This window comes from Papio anubis, chromosome 6, assembly GCF_008728515.1.
Source record: "Papio anubis isolate 15944 chromosome 6, Panubis1.0, whole genome shotgun sequence".
NCBI lineage: Eukaryota > Metazoa > Chordata > Mammalia > Primates > Cercopithecidae > Papio > Papio anubis.
In genome coordinates this window covers 40,121,529-40,137,799 of record NC_044981.1, presented here as the reverse complement: position 1 = coordinate 40,137,799, position 16,271 = coordinate 40,121,529, and the positions used below count along the sequence as shown (strand labels likewise).

General features: G+C 51.1%; 1 protein-coding gene across 3 annotated transcripts; it reads left to right on the top strand.

The window, feature by feature from the left end:
- Nucleotides 1–1,879: 1,879 nt before the first annotated feature.
- PGC (progastricsin) lies at nucleotides 1,880–15,856 on the top strand. 3 transcript variants are annotated; one of them, XM_009205130.3, is made up of 9 exons: nucleotides 1,880–2,274; nucleotides 8,077–8,227; nucleotides 8,371–8,488; nucleotides 9,477–9,595; nucleotides 10,383–10,582; nucleotides 12,150–12,269; nucleotides 12,812–12,959; nucleotides 14,752–14,850; nucleotides 15,569–15,856. In XM_009205130.3, exons 2-9 carry the CDS (start codon nucleotides 8,114–8,116, stop codon nucleotides 15,719–15,721), a joined length of 1,071 nt encoding a protein of 356 aa, XP_009203394.1. In that variant the 5' UTR covers nucleotides 1,880–2,274; nucleotides 8,077–8,113; the 3' UTR covers nucleotides 15,722–15,856. The 3 variants fall into 3 exon arrangements, with proteins under 3 accessions (XP_009203394.1, XP_009203395.1, NP_001162218.1); NM_001168747.1 differs by lacking the exon at nucleotides 1,880–2,274 and adding an exon at nucleotides 5,558–5,616 and having other exon boundaries at nucleotides 15,569–15,721; XM_009205131.4 differs by lacking the exons at nucleotides 1,880–2,274; nucleotides 12,150–12,269; nucleotides 12,812–12,959; nucleotides 14,752–14,850; nucleotides 15,569–15,856 and adding exons at nucleotides 4,421–5,616; nucleotides 11,026–11,073; nucleotides 11,641–12,089.
- The last annotated feature ends 415 nt before the right edge of the window (nucleotides 15,857–16,271 follow it).

Here is a 16,271-nt window from a genome sequence, read left to right as displayed (position 1 = left end):
TCTTATATGATCCTACCTGCTGGCCATAGTTGACTGATTCAGGAGAGGACACCTGACCTCTGATGGGCCAATCAGAGAACTTTCCTGGGAATTTTGGATTAATTATTTCTCTGGAAATGTAAGACTCAGCTGCTGTTGGTCAGTTACATGGAAAAAGCCAACCTACCAGAAGAAAGAGAGAGAGGAGAGAGGGCAAAGCAAAGAGAAGCGGGAATGAGAAATGGAGAAAGGGTCCTAGTAGTGTTTGCATCTCAGATTCTAGCTGATCCTAAGGCTCCACCCTAGCCCTCCCCTTCCTGAAGCTGGGCTGCTCTGCGAAATGCACCTTCATCCACCCAATACAACCTCCTTTCCACCAACCCAGAAAGGAAGCAGTCATCTGCAAGCAAAGGTATGTTAATCAAGGACCAGAGGAAAAAAAAAATAGTTTATCTGTCCATTCATCCGTCTAGATATACAGAGATCTATTTTCAGATGTTTGAGATACAGACAGATAAAATGGACTCCTCTGTATTCTATCATGGTAGAATGGGAATAAGGTAACCTATGTTGTGTGATTGTTGTGAGAATTGCAAGATTAAACCTGTAGAAAGTACCCTGCCTGGCACATCCTCAGTGATGGAATATTTTGGCAGGAGTGTAAGAGCCCATTTTAAAACCCTGGGTTCAGTTCTTCCTTAGAGTAGAGTCCTAATTAATAAATGTAGAAGATATGATGGAAATAGAAAAATCACCAGCACCATTGTAATGACTATTGCAAGCATGAACCAGTAAGGGATGCTAAAATTAATGGGCAGAATGATGAGAAACAGGATACTTGCTTAGCCTCAAAGTATCTCTCCAGAAGATACTTAATCATTACCAGTGGAAAAACGGTAACTTTACTGCAGAGAAATCTGGTAGACCTCACCTCACCACACGATCCAGGTTAAATTAGCAGTAATAAGACACATCAATATCATGTATGTCCTGGTACAGTGCACTGAGAAGGGCACATCTCTGTGGCATACTTCCCAAAATGCATGCCCTTAATCTCATATGAGCACACATGAGAATAACCTAAATTGAGAGGCATTGTACAAAATAACTGTAGCAAGATCAGGCCAGGCACAGTAATTCTGTAATTATGAGTTACAGGCATTTAACTCTCACACCTCTGCAAGAGACCCCACTACTAGTATTCCTCAAAAGGTGCTCCTTTAACCTCTGCTTGAGTGACTCTGAGAATGGAGGGCTCACTATTCTACTCCTTTGGATGATTTTTAGCTTGTGAGCCCAAGTGCTATTGATAGCAGTGAGAAATTGGAAATAACCCAAATGAATAGGGCCAGGTAATCTTAGCTAACAAGATGATAGAGCACTGTGTGGCCACTGAAAGTGATAAAAATGTGGCCTATCTTAATGCACAGAAATGTGTATATGCAGTAATCCAAAGTGACAAGGGCAGAACAGTAGTTGCCTTTACACAATGATCACAGCTATGTTCACATCTCAGTGTGTACAATAAGAGCTGGAAGATAATTTAGAAGGCCACAAATAGTTGCAATTTTGAGTTGCCTTGATTTTTTAAAAATGTGACCTATGTATAGAATTTTAAATAAATTTAGTATGCAGAATTTTATTTATTTATTTTATTTTATTTATGATTTTTTTTTGAGACTGAGTCTCACTCTGTTGCCCAAGCTGGTGTGCAATGGCACGATCTCAACTCACTGCAACCTCTACCTCCTGGGTTCAAGTGATTCTCATGCCTCAGTCTCCCAAGTAACTGGGATTACAAGTGCCCACCACCACACCTGGATAATTTTTGTATTTTTAGTAGAGACGGGGTTTCACCATATTGGCCAGGCTGGTCTCAAACTCCTGAACTCAAATGATCTGCCTGCCTTGGCCTCCCAAAGTGCTAGGATTACAGGCATGAGCCACTGTGCCCAGCCTAGAATGCAGAATTAAAAAAAAATCCTCCATTAAGGGACTTGGGGATTGTCATGTCATGATTGATTGAGAATGTCTGCATGGAACATTAGATAGGGAGGGATTCTAAGGCCATGTTTGAGCCCCGTGGGAGTGACATGATTGATTAGTGATGTCTGCCAATGGTGACGAATGAGCAGTGGCAGTGTGCATGCTGGGTAGTTGCCACCTCTTCTAGACACATTCCCATTCCTATTGTTATTTTGTCGTTTTTGTAGACCTTCTGAAGATGAGTTTGTGATATTGAAGGGAACATGTGCAGGAAGAAACCTCTTCCAGTTAAAAGCTTTAGGATTTTGAGTAAGTCACTGGAATATAAGATGGTATGAAACAAATACCTTAAGGGAACAAAAGCAAAATTCTCCACAATAACAGTCAGTTTGAGAGTAGGTGGGCTCAATAGAGAAGACTTCGTGGCATTCGTGCTGGGTCTTGAAGGATGAGGAGGTTTTACAGGTGTCTATGCTCAGGAAGCGTATTTCAGATGGAGAGCATAGCGTGGATAAAGGCATGGAGGTGAGAAAATAATAGGCCTCCTGGGGAGAAAGAAAGCAAAGTGTATATGTAGGTTAGTTGTAAAAGATGATTTTGGAAATGTAGGAAATGGAAAATGTCCTGAATGCCAAGATAACAAGTTTGAGTTTTATTTAGATAGCGGTGGGCTTCCGGTGAGTTTTGATGCAAATGATGCTTGAAGGAAATGAGACTAGAAGGCGCCAAGAAAAAGCCTGGGCACCACCACCATGAGGGGACCTGAGGACCCAGAATTTGACAAAATCCTCTAGGGACATAGGCTAGCAATCAGAACCCTGGGATAATGGGGTATGGAAGCTATAACTAAGCCCCAGAGAGACAATCTCCTGAGCTCTATCCATTGTTCAGAGATTTCCTGAGCTCTGAGCCAGGCACAGGGATCAGAAGCTGTGGGCTCTGCTCTCTGGGAGCTTCTAGTCTATGGAGAAAAAAACAACATGGCCCTGGGAAACAACTGGAGACCAATCCCAGACAGTGTGAGATCCAGTACCAAGGGAAGGACACCAGCTGGGTGTGCAGCATTTAGGGGTAGAATTTGGGTGAAAGCCAGCAGGTCAGGCATCCTGGGGCTTCTGTACTCGCAGGAGGTGGCCTGGAAGACTTCTAAGATATCTTTTGGCACTGCAGGCCTCTGGCTCTTGGAGGAGAGACCTTGAGGGAGAGCAGAGTTTGACCATGTAGCAGGGAGAAAAGTGGGTTTTTCAGATATGGGGGGCAGCAGACAGGGCAGACCACAGGCAGGAGAGGACTTGGGATCTGACCGAGCTGTCAGAAGATCAATTGGGTAGGCAGAGGCTGTAGGCCCCACGGTCTGGCAGCCAAGCAGGGATGCCCTAGCTTGATGCAGTCAGTCAGGGACTCTCAGAGGGATTTGTTGGGACTTGGGTGTTTGCGGAAGGTTAGCCTGGCAGCAGCCAGACTCCTGGAGTCCTACCAGATAAGAAAAGGGTCCCTGAAGCCTTTGTTGGGGAATCTGGAGGCTTCACATGACTTACGGCATCCCATGAATTCTGTTATATTAAAGGATTTGGCAAGATTCCAATGACCCAGGCTGGGCGCATGGCTCTAGCCTGTAATCCCAACACTTTGGGAGGCTGAGGCAGGTGGATCATGAGGTCAAGAGATTGAGACCATCCTGGCCAATATGGTGAGACCCCATCTCTACTAAAAATATAAGAAAATTAGCTGGGTGTGGTGGCACGCACCTGTAGTCCCAGCTACTTGGGAGGCTGAGGCAGGAGAATTGCTTGAACCCGGGAGGTGGAGGTTGCATTGAGCCAAGAGAGAGCAAGACTCCATCTCAAAAAAAAAAAAAAAAAGATTCCAATGATCCTATAACTTTTATTTACCTGCTCTTCCAAATATGGAGACTCGCCCCAACCCAGGGAAGGCACTCCCTATCTTGTCTTTCACCTCAGAGTCCAATGTACCTCTAGGGACTGCAGGGAGGAATGGGAGCTGAGTCGGCTTGAGACACCATCAGGTAGGGACCTCCCTTCTGTGCCAGGCCCAGCCGACTTCTAGTCCTCCCTCCCCTCCCCCATTATAAGGCTTGGGGAAGCTCCAGAGCTCTGGCTGGGCAGTGGGTGGCAGTGGCCAGAGTGGAAAATCCCCCACCTGCTGGATGATATCAGTGTTTAGCAGATCTGGTCCTGGCCTTCTGCCTGGGGCCTAAGGACCTGACAAATCTGCTTGGAGCCCTGAGTATGGGGTACAAGGTGGCAGAGAGGATATTGGCATGGGGATTTTTTTCCACTCACTCCAAAATGGAGAGCTATCCTGGGCCAGGTGGGCAGGCACTGGGCCAGCTCCAGGTCACCTCAGGCAATGGGAAGCTGGAGCTGGGAAGTGGGGTGGGGGTTGGAGGAGGTAGGAGGAGGGGTGGGGTCCGAAGATGAGGGATAGAGGAACTAATAAATCAGACTTGGGGACTGCACAAGGGCTTGGGAGTGGGTCATGGGAGACATAGGCACTTTAGGAGAACTGGAGACAGAAGCAGGGACGCAGTGGGGCAGAAGAGAGAATGAGGAACAGCAGCAGGGTGCAGGCCTGTCCCTCCTCATATGCCCCTGCTCCAGGCCTCTGATCCAGGCTGGTATGAGAGGCACAACCAGAAGCTGGTGTGGCTTACTCTATGAGTGTGTCCTGAGCATTTGCCGAATTATGACAAGCATTTCTCCAAGTGTCCTGTTTGATCTTGAAAGCCTCTGAAGCTGCTCAAATAGCTGTGACTTCAGCCATTGTCATCCCAGCCCCACCACCAGCACCAGAACTCCCGACACTGCCATCAGTACCACCCTCACCACCACCATCATCATAACCAGCATCCTAGCTACTGACCTCCTGACCCTCTGACACCCCTATCTCCTCCCCTGAGGGTTTGAGGGTGCTAGGAGTTAGGACTTAGAGTCAAAACTCCAAGTACACAACCTAAAGACAAGAAGTTCTCGATGATTTTGCCCATCCAGAAGACACTTAGCAGTGCCTGGAGACATATTTGGTTGTCACAATGGGTGGACTGCTCCTGATGTTGAGTGGGTAGAGGCCAGGGATGCTGCTGAACATTCTACAGTATACAGGATGGGGTCCACAACAAAGAACTATTTGTTCGAAAATGTCAACAGCACTGAGGTTGCGAAACCCTGGCTATAGATCCTATCTATCCCAGCACTCTGCCTCTACCTTTTTCTGGCCCTCATCCCCAAATGCACACATTATGCCTCTGGTTTGGGGACAAGACGTAATCTTCGCCACTCCATCTTACAGCAACTTTCTCTCTTATCACTTGCACCTCCTGGCCTCTGATGCTTGAACTAAAGAGTCAATAAGATGAAAGTCTGTTGCGGCCACCCTCAAGAAGGAAAAATACACAGAAACAATTGATACACAAAGAACAGGGCACACCCTGGGTTGAGTGCATGGCTGCCCAGGGCAGCGACTAGGCTAATCCTGGGCATATAAAAGAGGAAAGAGTACCCAGGTCTTCACTCCACTGTGACTACAGAACTCGGAGTGGCTCTTCCTCTGTGGCCAGTTGGGGACCAGCATCATGAAGTGGTTGGTGGTGGTCTTGCTCTGCCTCCAGCTCTTGGAGGCAGCAGTGGTCAAGTGAGTCTGGGACCTGGCTGCTGGTGCAGGGAGCCTGGGTGGGAGCCTAAAGCCCTGCAAAGGGCAGCCGGGCCAGGGGACACCCTGCCTGTCTTTACTATGGGACTTCTGCTAAGGGAAGGGAAGCCTCCCTTTGCTGATGTTGGACAGGACACATGGGTGGAAGGAGACACAGCCCCTGCCTTCAGGAAACTTCCCACCAAAGGGAAAAGCACAATCCCTTCCCCCATCTGATGAGGAAAAGATAGACCTGAAACAGAGATAGTAGGGGTGACTACTGCCCAAGCAGCCCCTGAATGGCAGGTGTGGATTCTTCCCACAGAAGGGAGCAATCCTTTCTGGATAAGGGATATCTTATCCAGAATCCTTTCTAAAAATTGTTTTAAGGCTGAAAATTTACTGGCAGATGCCAAAATCATCTAAGCAGAAACACAGTAAATATAAATCTCTATACCCGAGGGGTCAGGAGAAAACTCTGGAGTAGATGGCATGGCTCACAGGCCGTTAGGAAGGCTCCCAGCCTGCCATCTTGCCTGTTATTTCTCTATCCAAGAGTACTTCCTGAGGCCAAGAGCTGGCTCCTCTCAGAAACTTCTATCAATATGCATATTTGGTAGAGGTGGTTAATTAATTTTCATAGCTCAGACTGAAGGGGTTTAGCAGAGAATTTCTGGAGAACGTAGAGTCCCGAGGAAATGGGAATTAAGCAGGAATTCTGGAGCCTAGAGCAAGGCCAGAGTGGACCTCTAGAGACTCCCAGGCAATGGTAGCAAGGAAGTCTGGGGAGCAGAGTGCCGAGGGGGGTGACTGAGCCCATAGGAAGGGACAGAAACTGATTTCTAAGTTCCAACTCCAGCGCTGATCTGTGGTCCAGACCACCCAGACCAACTTCCCATGGTCCTGGTGTCCTGAAAAGAGCAATGATGGGGCCTAGGACATGCAATTAGCAGCTGGGACAGAACTAGGACCCTGTGTCCTGAGTCCCAGCTAGTGCTGTTGCCCTTGCTCCATGCTCTGTCACATCCAGCTGTTGCCAGGTGCCTGAGGGCCGCCATAGGAAGGAACTCTGGGGTGAACTTTGCCATCTCTGAAATCTTCTTTTTTTATTTGAAACAGAACTTTGCTCTTGTTGCCCAGGCTGGAGTGCAATGGTGCGATCTCGGCTCACTGCAACCCGTGCCTCACAGGTTCAAGCGATTCTCCCACCTCAGCCTCCCGAGTAGCTGGGATTACAGGCATGCGCCACCATGCTCGGCTAATTTTGTAATTTTAGTAGAGATGGGGTTTCTCCATGTTGGCCAGTCTGGTCTCGAACTCCTGACCTCAAATGATCCACCCACCTTGGCCTCCCAAAGTGCTGGGATTACAGGTGTGAGCTACCGTGCCCGGCCTGAAATCTTTTCTTAAAAATGTTAAAAATGTACATATCCTGGGCCGGGCACGGTGGCTCATGCCTGTAATCCCAGCACTTTGGGAGGCCGAGGCGGGCGGATCATTTGAGATCGGGAGTTCGAGACCACCCTGACCAATATAGAGAAACCCCGTCTCTACTAAAAATACAAAATTAGCTGGGCATGGTGGCCCTAGCCTGTAATCCTAGCTACTCAGGAGGCTGAGACAGAAGAATCGCTTGAACTTGGGAGGCGGAAGTTGCGGTGAGCCGAGATCGCGCCATTGTACTCCAACCTGGGCAACAAGAGTGAAATTCAGTCTCAAAAAAAAAAAAAAAAAAAGAAAGAAAAACCAGTACATATCCTGGGCCGGGCCCGGTGGCTCACACCTGTAATGCCAGCACTTTGGGAGGCCTAGGCAGGCGGGTCACGAGGTCAGGAGTTCGAGACCAGCCTGGCCAACATAGTGAAACCCTGTCTCTACTAAAAATACAAAAAAATAGCTGGGCATGGTGACAGGCGCCTGTAATCTCAGCTACTTGGGAGGCTGAGGCAGGAGAATCTCTTGAACCCAGGGGGCGGAGGTTGCAGTGAGCAGAGATTGTGCCATTGTACTCTAGCCTGGGTGACAAAAGTGAAACTCCATCTCAAAAAAAAAAAAAAAAAAGTACATATCCTGAAAAGCGCAATGCCTAAAGTCCCTCTTCCTTTCCTGGGGAGGAATCTATGGGATATTTGACAGCAAAGGGCCAGGGAGATAGGAGGACCCTTGAGATGGGGTGAGGAGGGCATGCATGGATGGGTGAAATGAATGGTTTTCTGAATCTTAGAGTGAGTGCTGAGAAGAGCTTTGGAAGAAAGAAAGGAAGAGGCAAAGGGAGGAAGAAACACACACACACACACACACAGAAAAAGGCTGAGAGAGAGAAAGACACACACACAAATAGACAAGAGGGAACAGAGTGGCAGGGACGTTGAAGCATGCAGTTAAGAGAAGGAGAGAGAGAAAGAGAGGACTGGGAAGAGAGGAAGGAGGGAGGGCCTAGCCTCATACACAACCCTTCTGTAGAGTGCCCCTGAAGAAATTTAAGTCTATCCGTGAGACCATGAAGGAGAAGGGCTTGCTGGGGGAGTTCCTGAGGACGCACAAGTATGATCCTGCTTGGAAGTACCACTTTGGTGACCTCAGCGTGTCCTACGAGCCCATGGCCTACATGGATGTGAGTCCTGACCCTTCCTGGGGGTAACCTTCTCTCTGGTGTGGGCTGGAGGGAAGGGGCAGGTCCCTTCACTCCTCTGCCCATGGAGAAGCCTGGGGCCCCTGCATCCCTCTGGAACTAACAGCCTGCTCCATGGCCCCCAGGCTGCCTACTTTGGTGAGATCAGCATCGGGACTCCACCCCAGAACTTCCTGGTCCTTTTTGACACCGGCTCCTCCAACTTGTGGGTGCCCTCTGTCTACTGCCAGAGCCAGGCCTGCAGTGAGTGCTGGGCTGGGCAGAGAGGGGCGGCGGGCAGGGCAAGGCACTGATACTCTCTGGGGAAGGCCAAACTTCCAGAGGGAGCTCAGGACTGAGGGGAACTCAGTCCTGGGAAGGACCAGGGACATGTGCAGGGCCACACAGCATGCCCAAGTCAGAGGAAAGATGCTGGTCCTGCAGCTGGATGGCCCCTTTGCCTTCCCTGCCAATATGTATCCCTTTGCTTATACCAGCCCCTAACCCCCCACTCCCTTTTATTCCACTGTCCCCATTCTCTTTACTCTGGGCAGTGCCATTCCATTCAATGTGACTAATTTTCAGTCTATTCCATCCCACTCCATTCTACTCCATTCTATTCTGCTCCACCCCAGTATTTACTAAGTTCTCACTGAGTGTCTCCAAGAGACACAATAGAACAATATAGGATGTGGGCTCCATATTATAGTGGTTTTGGGAGATGGGCAGTGTGTGCTTTCTTAAGGTTGCCTTGGTCTCTGCTGAAGCCTTGGGGTTTGGGTCCTGACACCTTTGGCCCAAAGGTCCCTTGATGGCCCCACCCTATGCTATGACTGGCTTCTTGATGAATGAAGGTGGGGGCACTTGGGGATGCCCTAGAGGGCTGGGGGGAATGCTGGGATGTGGTGCAGGCCCATTCGCTTTTTCATCTGATGAGTAATTACTCAGCAGTGCTGTGAGCCAGGTGCTCTGCTGGGGGCCAGGGACTCAGAGCTGGGTTCTCTGCAGCCCTGACCACAGGGAGGCCACAGTCCTGAGGCATCCGAAGATTCTGTAAGTCAGAAGGGGCTTTGGGGCCAAGGCTGGCCAGCTCCCATGGACCTTCCAATGCCACCCCTTGACTTGGCAACCAGGGATGCTGAGGTCCCAGGATGTGAGCGCAGCCTGAGCTGAGGTGGGAACCCAGCACGCCTGAGAGCTGAGCAGCCTCGCCCCAGCCAGCCTGACTCCCCATGCCCTGACTTCCCTGCAGCCAGTCATTCCCGCTTCAACCCCAGCGAGTCCTCCACCTACTCCACCAATGGGCAGACCTTCTCCCTGCAGTATGGCAGCGGCAGCCTCACCGGCTTCTTTGGCTACGACACCCTGACTGTGAGTTGGCATGGGGAGTGGAGGCTGAGGCTATGAGCTGTAAGCTGGAGGGGACAGTTAGATGGAGTCCCCTGAAACACAGTGGAATGCTGGTGTTCTGGTGTGCAGGACAGGAAGGCAGGACAAGACGGGTCCATTCAGTCACTCCCCCAACACTCACTGGTGGCCACCATGTGCCAGGCACTGGGGCACCATACTGAACAAGAGGGACATGGTCCTTTTCCTTAAGAAGCATAAGGCCTGGGGAGCTTAGAGAAGAAGGAGATGGGTGAGGAGGTGAGCTGTGGCAGTCAAGGAAAGCTATGCAGGAGAGGTGGCTCCTGCAACACCTGTCAAAAAGGGGCAGAGGTGGCCAGGAGCGGTGGCTCACGCCTGTAATCCCAGCACTTTGGGAAGCTGAGGCGGGCGGATCACGAGGTCAAGAGATCGAGACCATCCTGGCCAACATGGTGAAACCCTGTCTCTACTAAAAGTACAAAAAATTAGCTGGGCGTGGTGGTGTGTGCCTGTAATCCCAGCTACTCAGGAGGCTGAGGCAGCAGAATCTCTAGAACCAGGGAGGCAGAGGTTGCTGCGAGCCGAGATCGTGTCACTGCACTCCAGCCTAGTGGCAGGGTGAGACTCTGTCTCAAAAAACAAACAAACAAACCAAAAAACCAAAACAAACAAAAAAGTAGGGGGCAGAGGTGAGGAAGGGATGAACAGAGGCTTGAGGAGTCTCTAGGGGAACCTGGGGGAGGTGAGTGGAGTCAGACTTGTCACCTCCCCTTGTTTGTGTCCCCATTAGGTCCAGAGCATCCAGGTCCCCAACCAGGAGTTCGGCTTGAGTGAGAATGAGCCTGGTACCAATTTCGTCTATGCTCAGTTTGATGGCATCATGGGCCTGGCCTACCCTACTCTGTCCGTGGACGGGGCCACCACAGCTATGCAGGGCATGGTGCAGGAGGGCGCCCTCACCAGCCCCATCTTCAGCGTCTACCTCAGCGAGTGAGCAACCAGCTGGCCGGTCCCCACCTCCCGGGGTGCTCCCCCCAGCCGCCCTGGACAACTGAGGCTCAATACTCAATGCTTTGGGGTTTGGAGACATTCCAGCGGGCATCTGGCTCCAGTCAGTCTTGCTCCAGGGCCTTACCTCCGGGGCTTCCTCTCAAATCCTCTCCCAGCCACCCCACCACACCCCAGCCCTGCACCTGTCCCCAGTCCCTTCCGACTTGTCTTTGCATTCCATAGCCAGGATGGAATCTCTCCCACAGCGGCTGAACTTTGCCCTGAGTTTTGCTGCTCTGATTCTCAGCACCCCTTGGAAAGGCCTCCTGGTGGAGAAGCGGGTGGGGCAGTTCGCTCACTTCCTTCTGACCGAATGTTTTCTACCTGTATCCCTCTTTTGCATAGTAATGTATTGCTTCATCTCCTTTTATCTACTGTTCTAGCCCGGTCCTGGAGTCTTCTGGTCTAGGTCCACCGCTGACCCCTAGCAGGTTGTTATCCTTGCCAGTCAACACAAGCATGTGCAGGCATGTAGTGAGACGGGCAGTGGGTGGGGGAGAGCGGCCTGGGGCCCGCTTTTCTTTTTTCTTCTTCAAAATTAGCCAGCCACTGGCTTGTTTTGTTTTTTTGTTTTTTTGTTTTTTGAGATGGGGTCTTGCTGTGTCACCCGGTCTGGAGTGCAGTGGTGCAGTCTCGGCTCACTGCAACCTCTACCTCCCGGATTGAAGCTACTCTCTAGCCTCAGCCTCCCGAGTAGCTAGGATTACAGGCGTGCGCCACTGCGTTCGGCTAATTGTTGTACTTTTAGTAGAGACGGGGTTTCACCATGTTGGCCAGACTGATCTCAAACTCTTGACCTCAGGTGATCCACCTGCCTCGGCCTCCCAAAGTGTTGGGATTACAGGCATGAGCCACCGCGACCAGCTTTAGCCAGCCACTTTCTAGAGACAGCTTCATTGGGCTAATCCCGGGAATCTGAAGTTCAAGGACCTCACCCTGTTACTAATGTTGCTAACTTCCTCTCCACCTCTGTTTACGATTCCTCTGCGTGTAAACAGAGCAGCTCCACCCAGCTCCACACTCCAGCTACCAGGGAAGCCTCTGGAACAAACACGGAATATCCTTACCCCCTTCACCAAGACCCTACCTGTCTCCAATCTCAGCAGAAAAGTAACAAGCTGGGCCTGGGTGGGGCTCCCAGGGACATGTCTACCAGAGGCAGGAAGCGGAGGGGAGAGGAGAGCAGAGTGTGGGGTGGGGGTCCCAACCACTAGGGAACCCCCCAGATGTCAGCATCATTCGGGAGCCTGAGGCACTGGGAATTCCAAGGCCTGGCCAGAAAGCCCCAGTCTGAGGGACACATCCCCGTCCTCAGGGAGCCCCAGTCTGAGGGAGACACAGCCCCGTCCTCAGGGAGCCCCAGTCTGAGGGGAGACTCAGTCCTGTCCTCAGGGAGCCCCCGTCTGGAGCATGGAAGGAGCTCTGTTTCCCTGTGGAGGTGACTGCTTAGAAGGGAAGTCCTTTTCCCTGGCGCTCCCTGACTTCCCCTTCCCTTTCTCTCCTGCAGCCAGCAGGGCTCCAGCGGGGGAGCGGTTGTCTTTGGGGGTGTGGACAGCAGCCTGTACACGGGGCAGATCTACTGGGCGCCTGTCACCCAGGAGCTCTACTGGCAGATTGGCATTGAAGAGTGAGTCTGTGGTGGGGCCCGGGGATGTGGCACTTCCTTGGAGTGGGCTTCCAGGCCATGTCTCACACACACACACACAGTCTGGCACTGCTCTGGGATGGGGCAGAGGACCCCTGAGGCTTACTCCTACAAAGCTGCAACTGCCCTCTGCAGGAGTGACAAAGCCCAGCTCAGCCTGGAGAAGAGGGTGGGTGTGGACAACATAGGGCAGGACTTGGACTCCCGAACATTAGGGACCCTGCAGTCCAACCCCATCATGGGCTCACAGATTAGAAATGAGGGTGTGTTAACAACTCATTTGCTCAAAGTCCTTACAATGAATCAGTGGCCCTGGTTTTCAGTGTTTTTAGAAACTTACTTGACACTTTTGAGGAATAGGTCCCATGGCGTGATGCAGGGGAATAGCTGGATTGATCTTTGCAGGGTCCTCACATTCCTCAAGAAAGTAGCTGCAGCTGTTTGTCCCACAGCGGTGAGGAAAGCCCGCCCCAGCTGCCCTGAACTGGGGGAGTCCTGAGGCTGCCCGTCTTCTCCCCATACAGGTTTCTCATTGGCGGCCAGGCCTCCGGCTGGTGTTCTGAGGGTTGCCAGGCTATCGTGGATACAGGCACCTCTCTGCTCACTGTGCCCCAGCAGTACCTGAGTGCTCTTCTGCAGGCCACTGGGGCCCAGGAGGACGAGTATGGACAGGTGTGACTGGTGGGGGTGTCTCCCTTCCCCAGGAGGCTAGTCCAGAGGCATTCATGATTTCTCCTGAGAACACAAGAATAGCCATCTGGGCACTAGGCTCATGCCTGTAATCCCAACACTTTGGGAGGCCGAGGCAGGCAGATCTTTTGAGCCTAGGAGTGAGAGACCAGCCTGGGCAACATGGCGAGACTCTATCTCTACAAGAAATACAAAAATTAGCTGGGTGCGGTGACATGTGCCTGTAGTTCCAGCTACTTGGTAGGCTGAGGTAGGAGGATTGTTTGAGCCCAGGAGGTGGAGGCTGCAGTGAGCCATGATCTTACCGTTGCACTCCAGCCTGGGTGACAAAGCAAGACCCTGTTTCAAAAAAACAAAAGGCCTAACTCTTGACCTCCATGCCTCTATCTGCCCAAGGCACTGGAGGCAGGGGGACCTGGGACGACTGGGGCTGGGGGCAGGATGGGGGCCTGGAGGCTTGTTCAGGTGGGGCCAGCTGCTTGCACCAAAGGGGAGTGGGAGGTTACTATTAGGCAGGAATTTCTTCTGAGCTGCAGTCACTCAGCAGAAACCGAGGAAACACTTGCTGGACTTTGGGATAAGAGCAAAATGATTGGAATGTGGGGCTGAGTATGTGAGCAACCAGGGCTGACCCTTTATCCGCACCTCCCTCACCTCCACAGGGTCATGCTCCCCTGCGCCTGTCTGTCCTGAGTCCAGCCAAGGGTTTGTCTAAGTAACCCAAGCCCACTACCACTAATTTTAATTTTGGGAGACCAATGGGGTGCTCATGCAGATCTGTGTTTTTCTTTTTTTTTGTTTGTTTTTTGTTTTTGTTTTTTTGAGACGGCGTCTGTCTCTGTCACCGAGGCTGGAGTGCAATGGTGTGATCTCGGCTCACTGCAACCTCCGCCTCCTGGGTTCAAGCAATTCTCCTGCTTCAGCTTCCTGAGTAGCTGGGACTACAGGCATACATCACCACGCCTGGCTAATTTTTTTTGTATTTTTAGTAGGGATGAGGTTTCACCATATTGGCCAGACTGGTCTTGAACTCCTGACCACAAGTGATCTGCCTGCCTTGGCCTCCCAAAGTGCTGGGATTACAAGCATGAGCCTCCACGCCCAGCCATCTGTGTTTTTGTTGTTGTTGTTTGGAGACAGAGTCTCACTCTGTCACCCAGGTTGGAGTGCAGTGACACAATATCAGCTCACTGCAAGCCCCGCCTCCTGGGCTCAAGCAATCCTCCCACCTCAGCCTCCTGAGTAGCTGGGACTACAGGTGTGCACCATCATGCCCAGCTAATTTTTGTATTTCTGGTGGAGGCGGGGTTTCGCCATGTCACCCAGACTGGTCTCGAACTTCTGGACTCAAATAATCTGCCTGCCTTGGCCTCCCAAAGTATTGGGATTACAGGCATGAGCCACTGTGCCCGGCCAGATCTGCATGTTTTAAAATGCCACTTGCAGGCTGGGCATCATGGCTCATGCCTATATATATATATATATAGACACTTGCAGAGAAAGAGCAGAGGTTCAATCTCTAATATGGGAAATTGAGGCAAGAGGAGTGGGGAGGTTCTGGGATCACTCTAAATCACACCCATTCTGTGAGTCCATGGGTATAATGCCAGCATTACCTACACAGGACTTTCCCTTGGAGCTGCATTTTCTAGTCCAAAAACAGGCTTAGGGCTTGGGTCCGGGGCTCAGGCCTGGGATCCAGGGGCCGAGATGATGGGGCTGGTGGGTGCTATCAGGGGAAGATGAGTTAACCAGGGACCGATTCCTCTTGCAGTTTCTCGTGAACTGTAACAGCATCCAGAATCTGCCCACCTTGACCTTCATCATCAATGGCGTGGAGTTCCCTCTGCCACCCTCCTCCTACATCCTCAATGTAAGTCCTGGTCCCTGCAGGCTGAGCCACCATGATTGGGGGTGGGAGGAAGGGCTGGGGAGCTGGAAATGCTGGGTCTCCTACCTTGTGCCATTTTCTGACTCCGTGCTGCACTCATTTATCTTCCCCATTCATTGATTCTAAACCCCCTTCTCTGGAACAAGGCTATGAAACAGAAGATTGTAATGTATGATCAATTATTATTAATTAGTGGGGAGAGGCACTGGGCTCTTTGTTGAGCACTTACAGACCACTGTGTAAAGCACTTTGCTTCATGATCCCATTTAATTGTCACAGTATTTAATGAGGGAGATACTCATTTCTGTTTTACAAATGAAAACTTGGAGGTTCAGAGAGGTTGAGTAACTGACTCAAGGTGACACAGCTAAGGTTTGAATCCAAGTTGGTTTGGCTCCAAGGTTTAATCACCAGGCTGATCTGCTCCAAGTTGGGAACAGGAGGGAGGTCTGTGGGAAGAGAAGTTTCCCATCATGGGGAGAAGAGACCCTGCTGAGGACCACCACAGCCTGAATGTACCTGTTCCAGAAATCCTCCCACCAGCTCTGCTCTAGTGGCTCAGCTGGCCTATGAGCTCTCAAGGCAGAGATCCTGGCTCCCTCAGCTCTGTACATGGGCTCCCAGTCCGGGGCTCAGAGCTGAGCAAGACCCAGCTCATGTGTGAACAAATGAATGAGTGCTGCCTTTCTGTGTTGAGCAGAACAACGGCTACTGCACCGTGGGAGTCGAGCCCACCTACTTGTCCGCCCAGAACAGCCAGCCCCTGTGGATCCTCGGGGATGTCTTCCTCAGGTCCTACTATTCCGTCTACGACTTGAGCAACAACAGGGTGGGCTTTGCCACTGCTGCCTAGACTTGCTGCCTCGACACGTGGGCTCCCCTCTTCCTCTTGGCCCTGCACCCTCCTGGGGCATTGTATCTGTCTTTCCACTCTGGATTCAGCCTTCCTTTATTGGACTCTGGACTTTCTCTAATAATAAATAGTTCTTCTTTATGTTGGTCATCCTGTTGTTTTTGAAAGGGAGTTTTCCCTGAGTGGCTAGGAGGTTTCCTGGTGGGTCACTGTGATTCTAAGAGAAATGGGACCTAAGGCATGGCTTGGGATGGGCTCTGTAACCCTCAGAACTTAAAGTTCACACTTTTCCCCTGGAAAGGGAAGACAGTGGTAGCGCCATCATGGGTGGGTGGGCCGGGGGCAGGGTGGGGAGAGTGTTCCTGTGTGATAGGCAAAGAGGGCCTACTCTAATAACCTAAAATGCTCTGCTGGCTGGGCATGGTGGCTCACACCTATAATCCCAGGACTTTGAGAGGCCAAGGTGGGTGGATCACTTGAGGTCAGGAGTTCGAGACCAGCCTGATCAACATGGTGAAACCTTGTCTCTACTAAAAATACAAAATTAGCC

Coding starts and splice junctions, on each gene's coding strand:
- PGC (NM_001168747.1), top strand. CDS start 5,558: ATGAAGTGGTTGGTGGTGGTCTTGCTCTGCCTCCAGCTCTTGGAGGCA. Junction 10,583..12,149: donor TTCAGCGTCTACCTCAGCGA/GTGAGCAACCAG, acceptor TCTCTCCTGCAG/CCAGCAGGGCTCCAGCGGGG. Junction 14,851..15,568: donor CCTCCTCCTACATCCTCAAT/GTAAGTCCTGGT, acceptor TGTGTTGAGCAG/AACAACGGCTACTGCACCGT.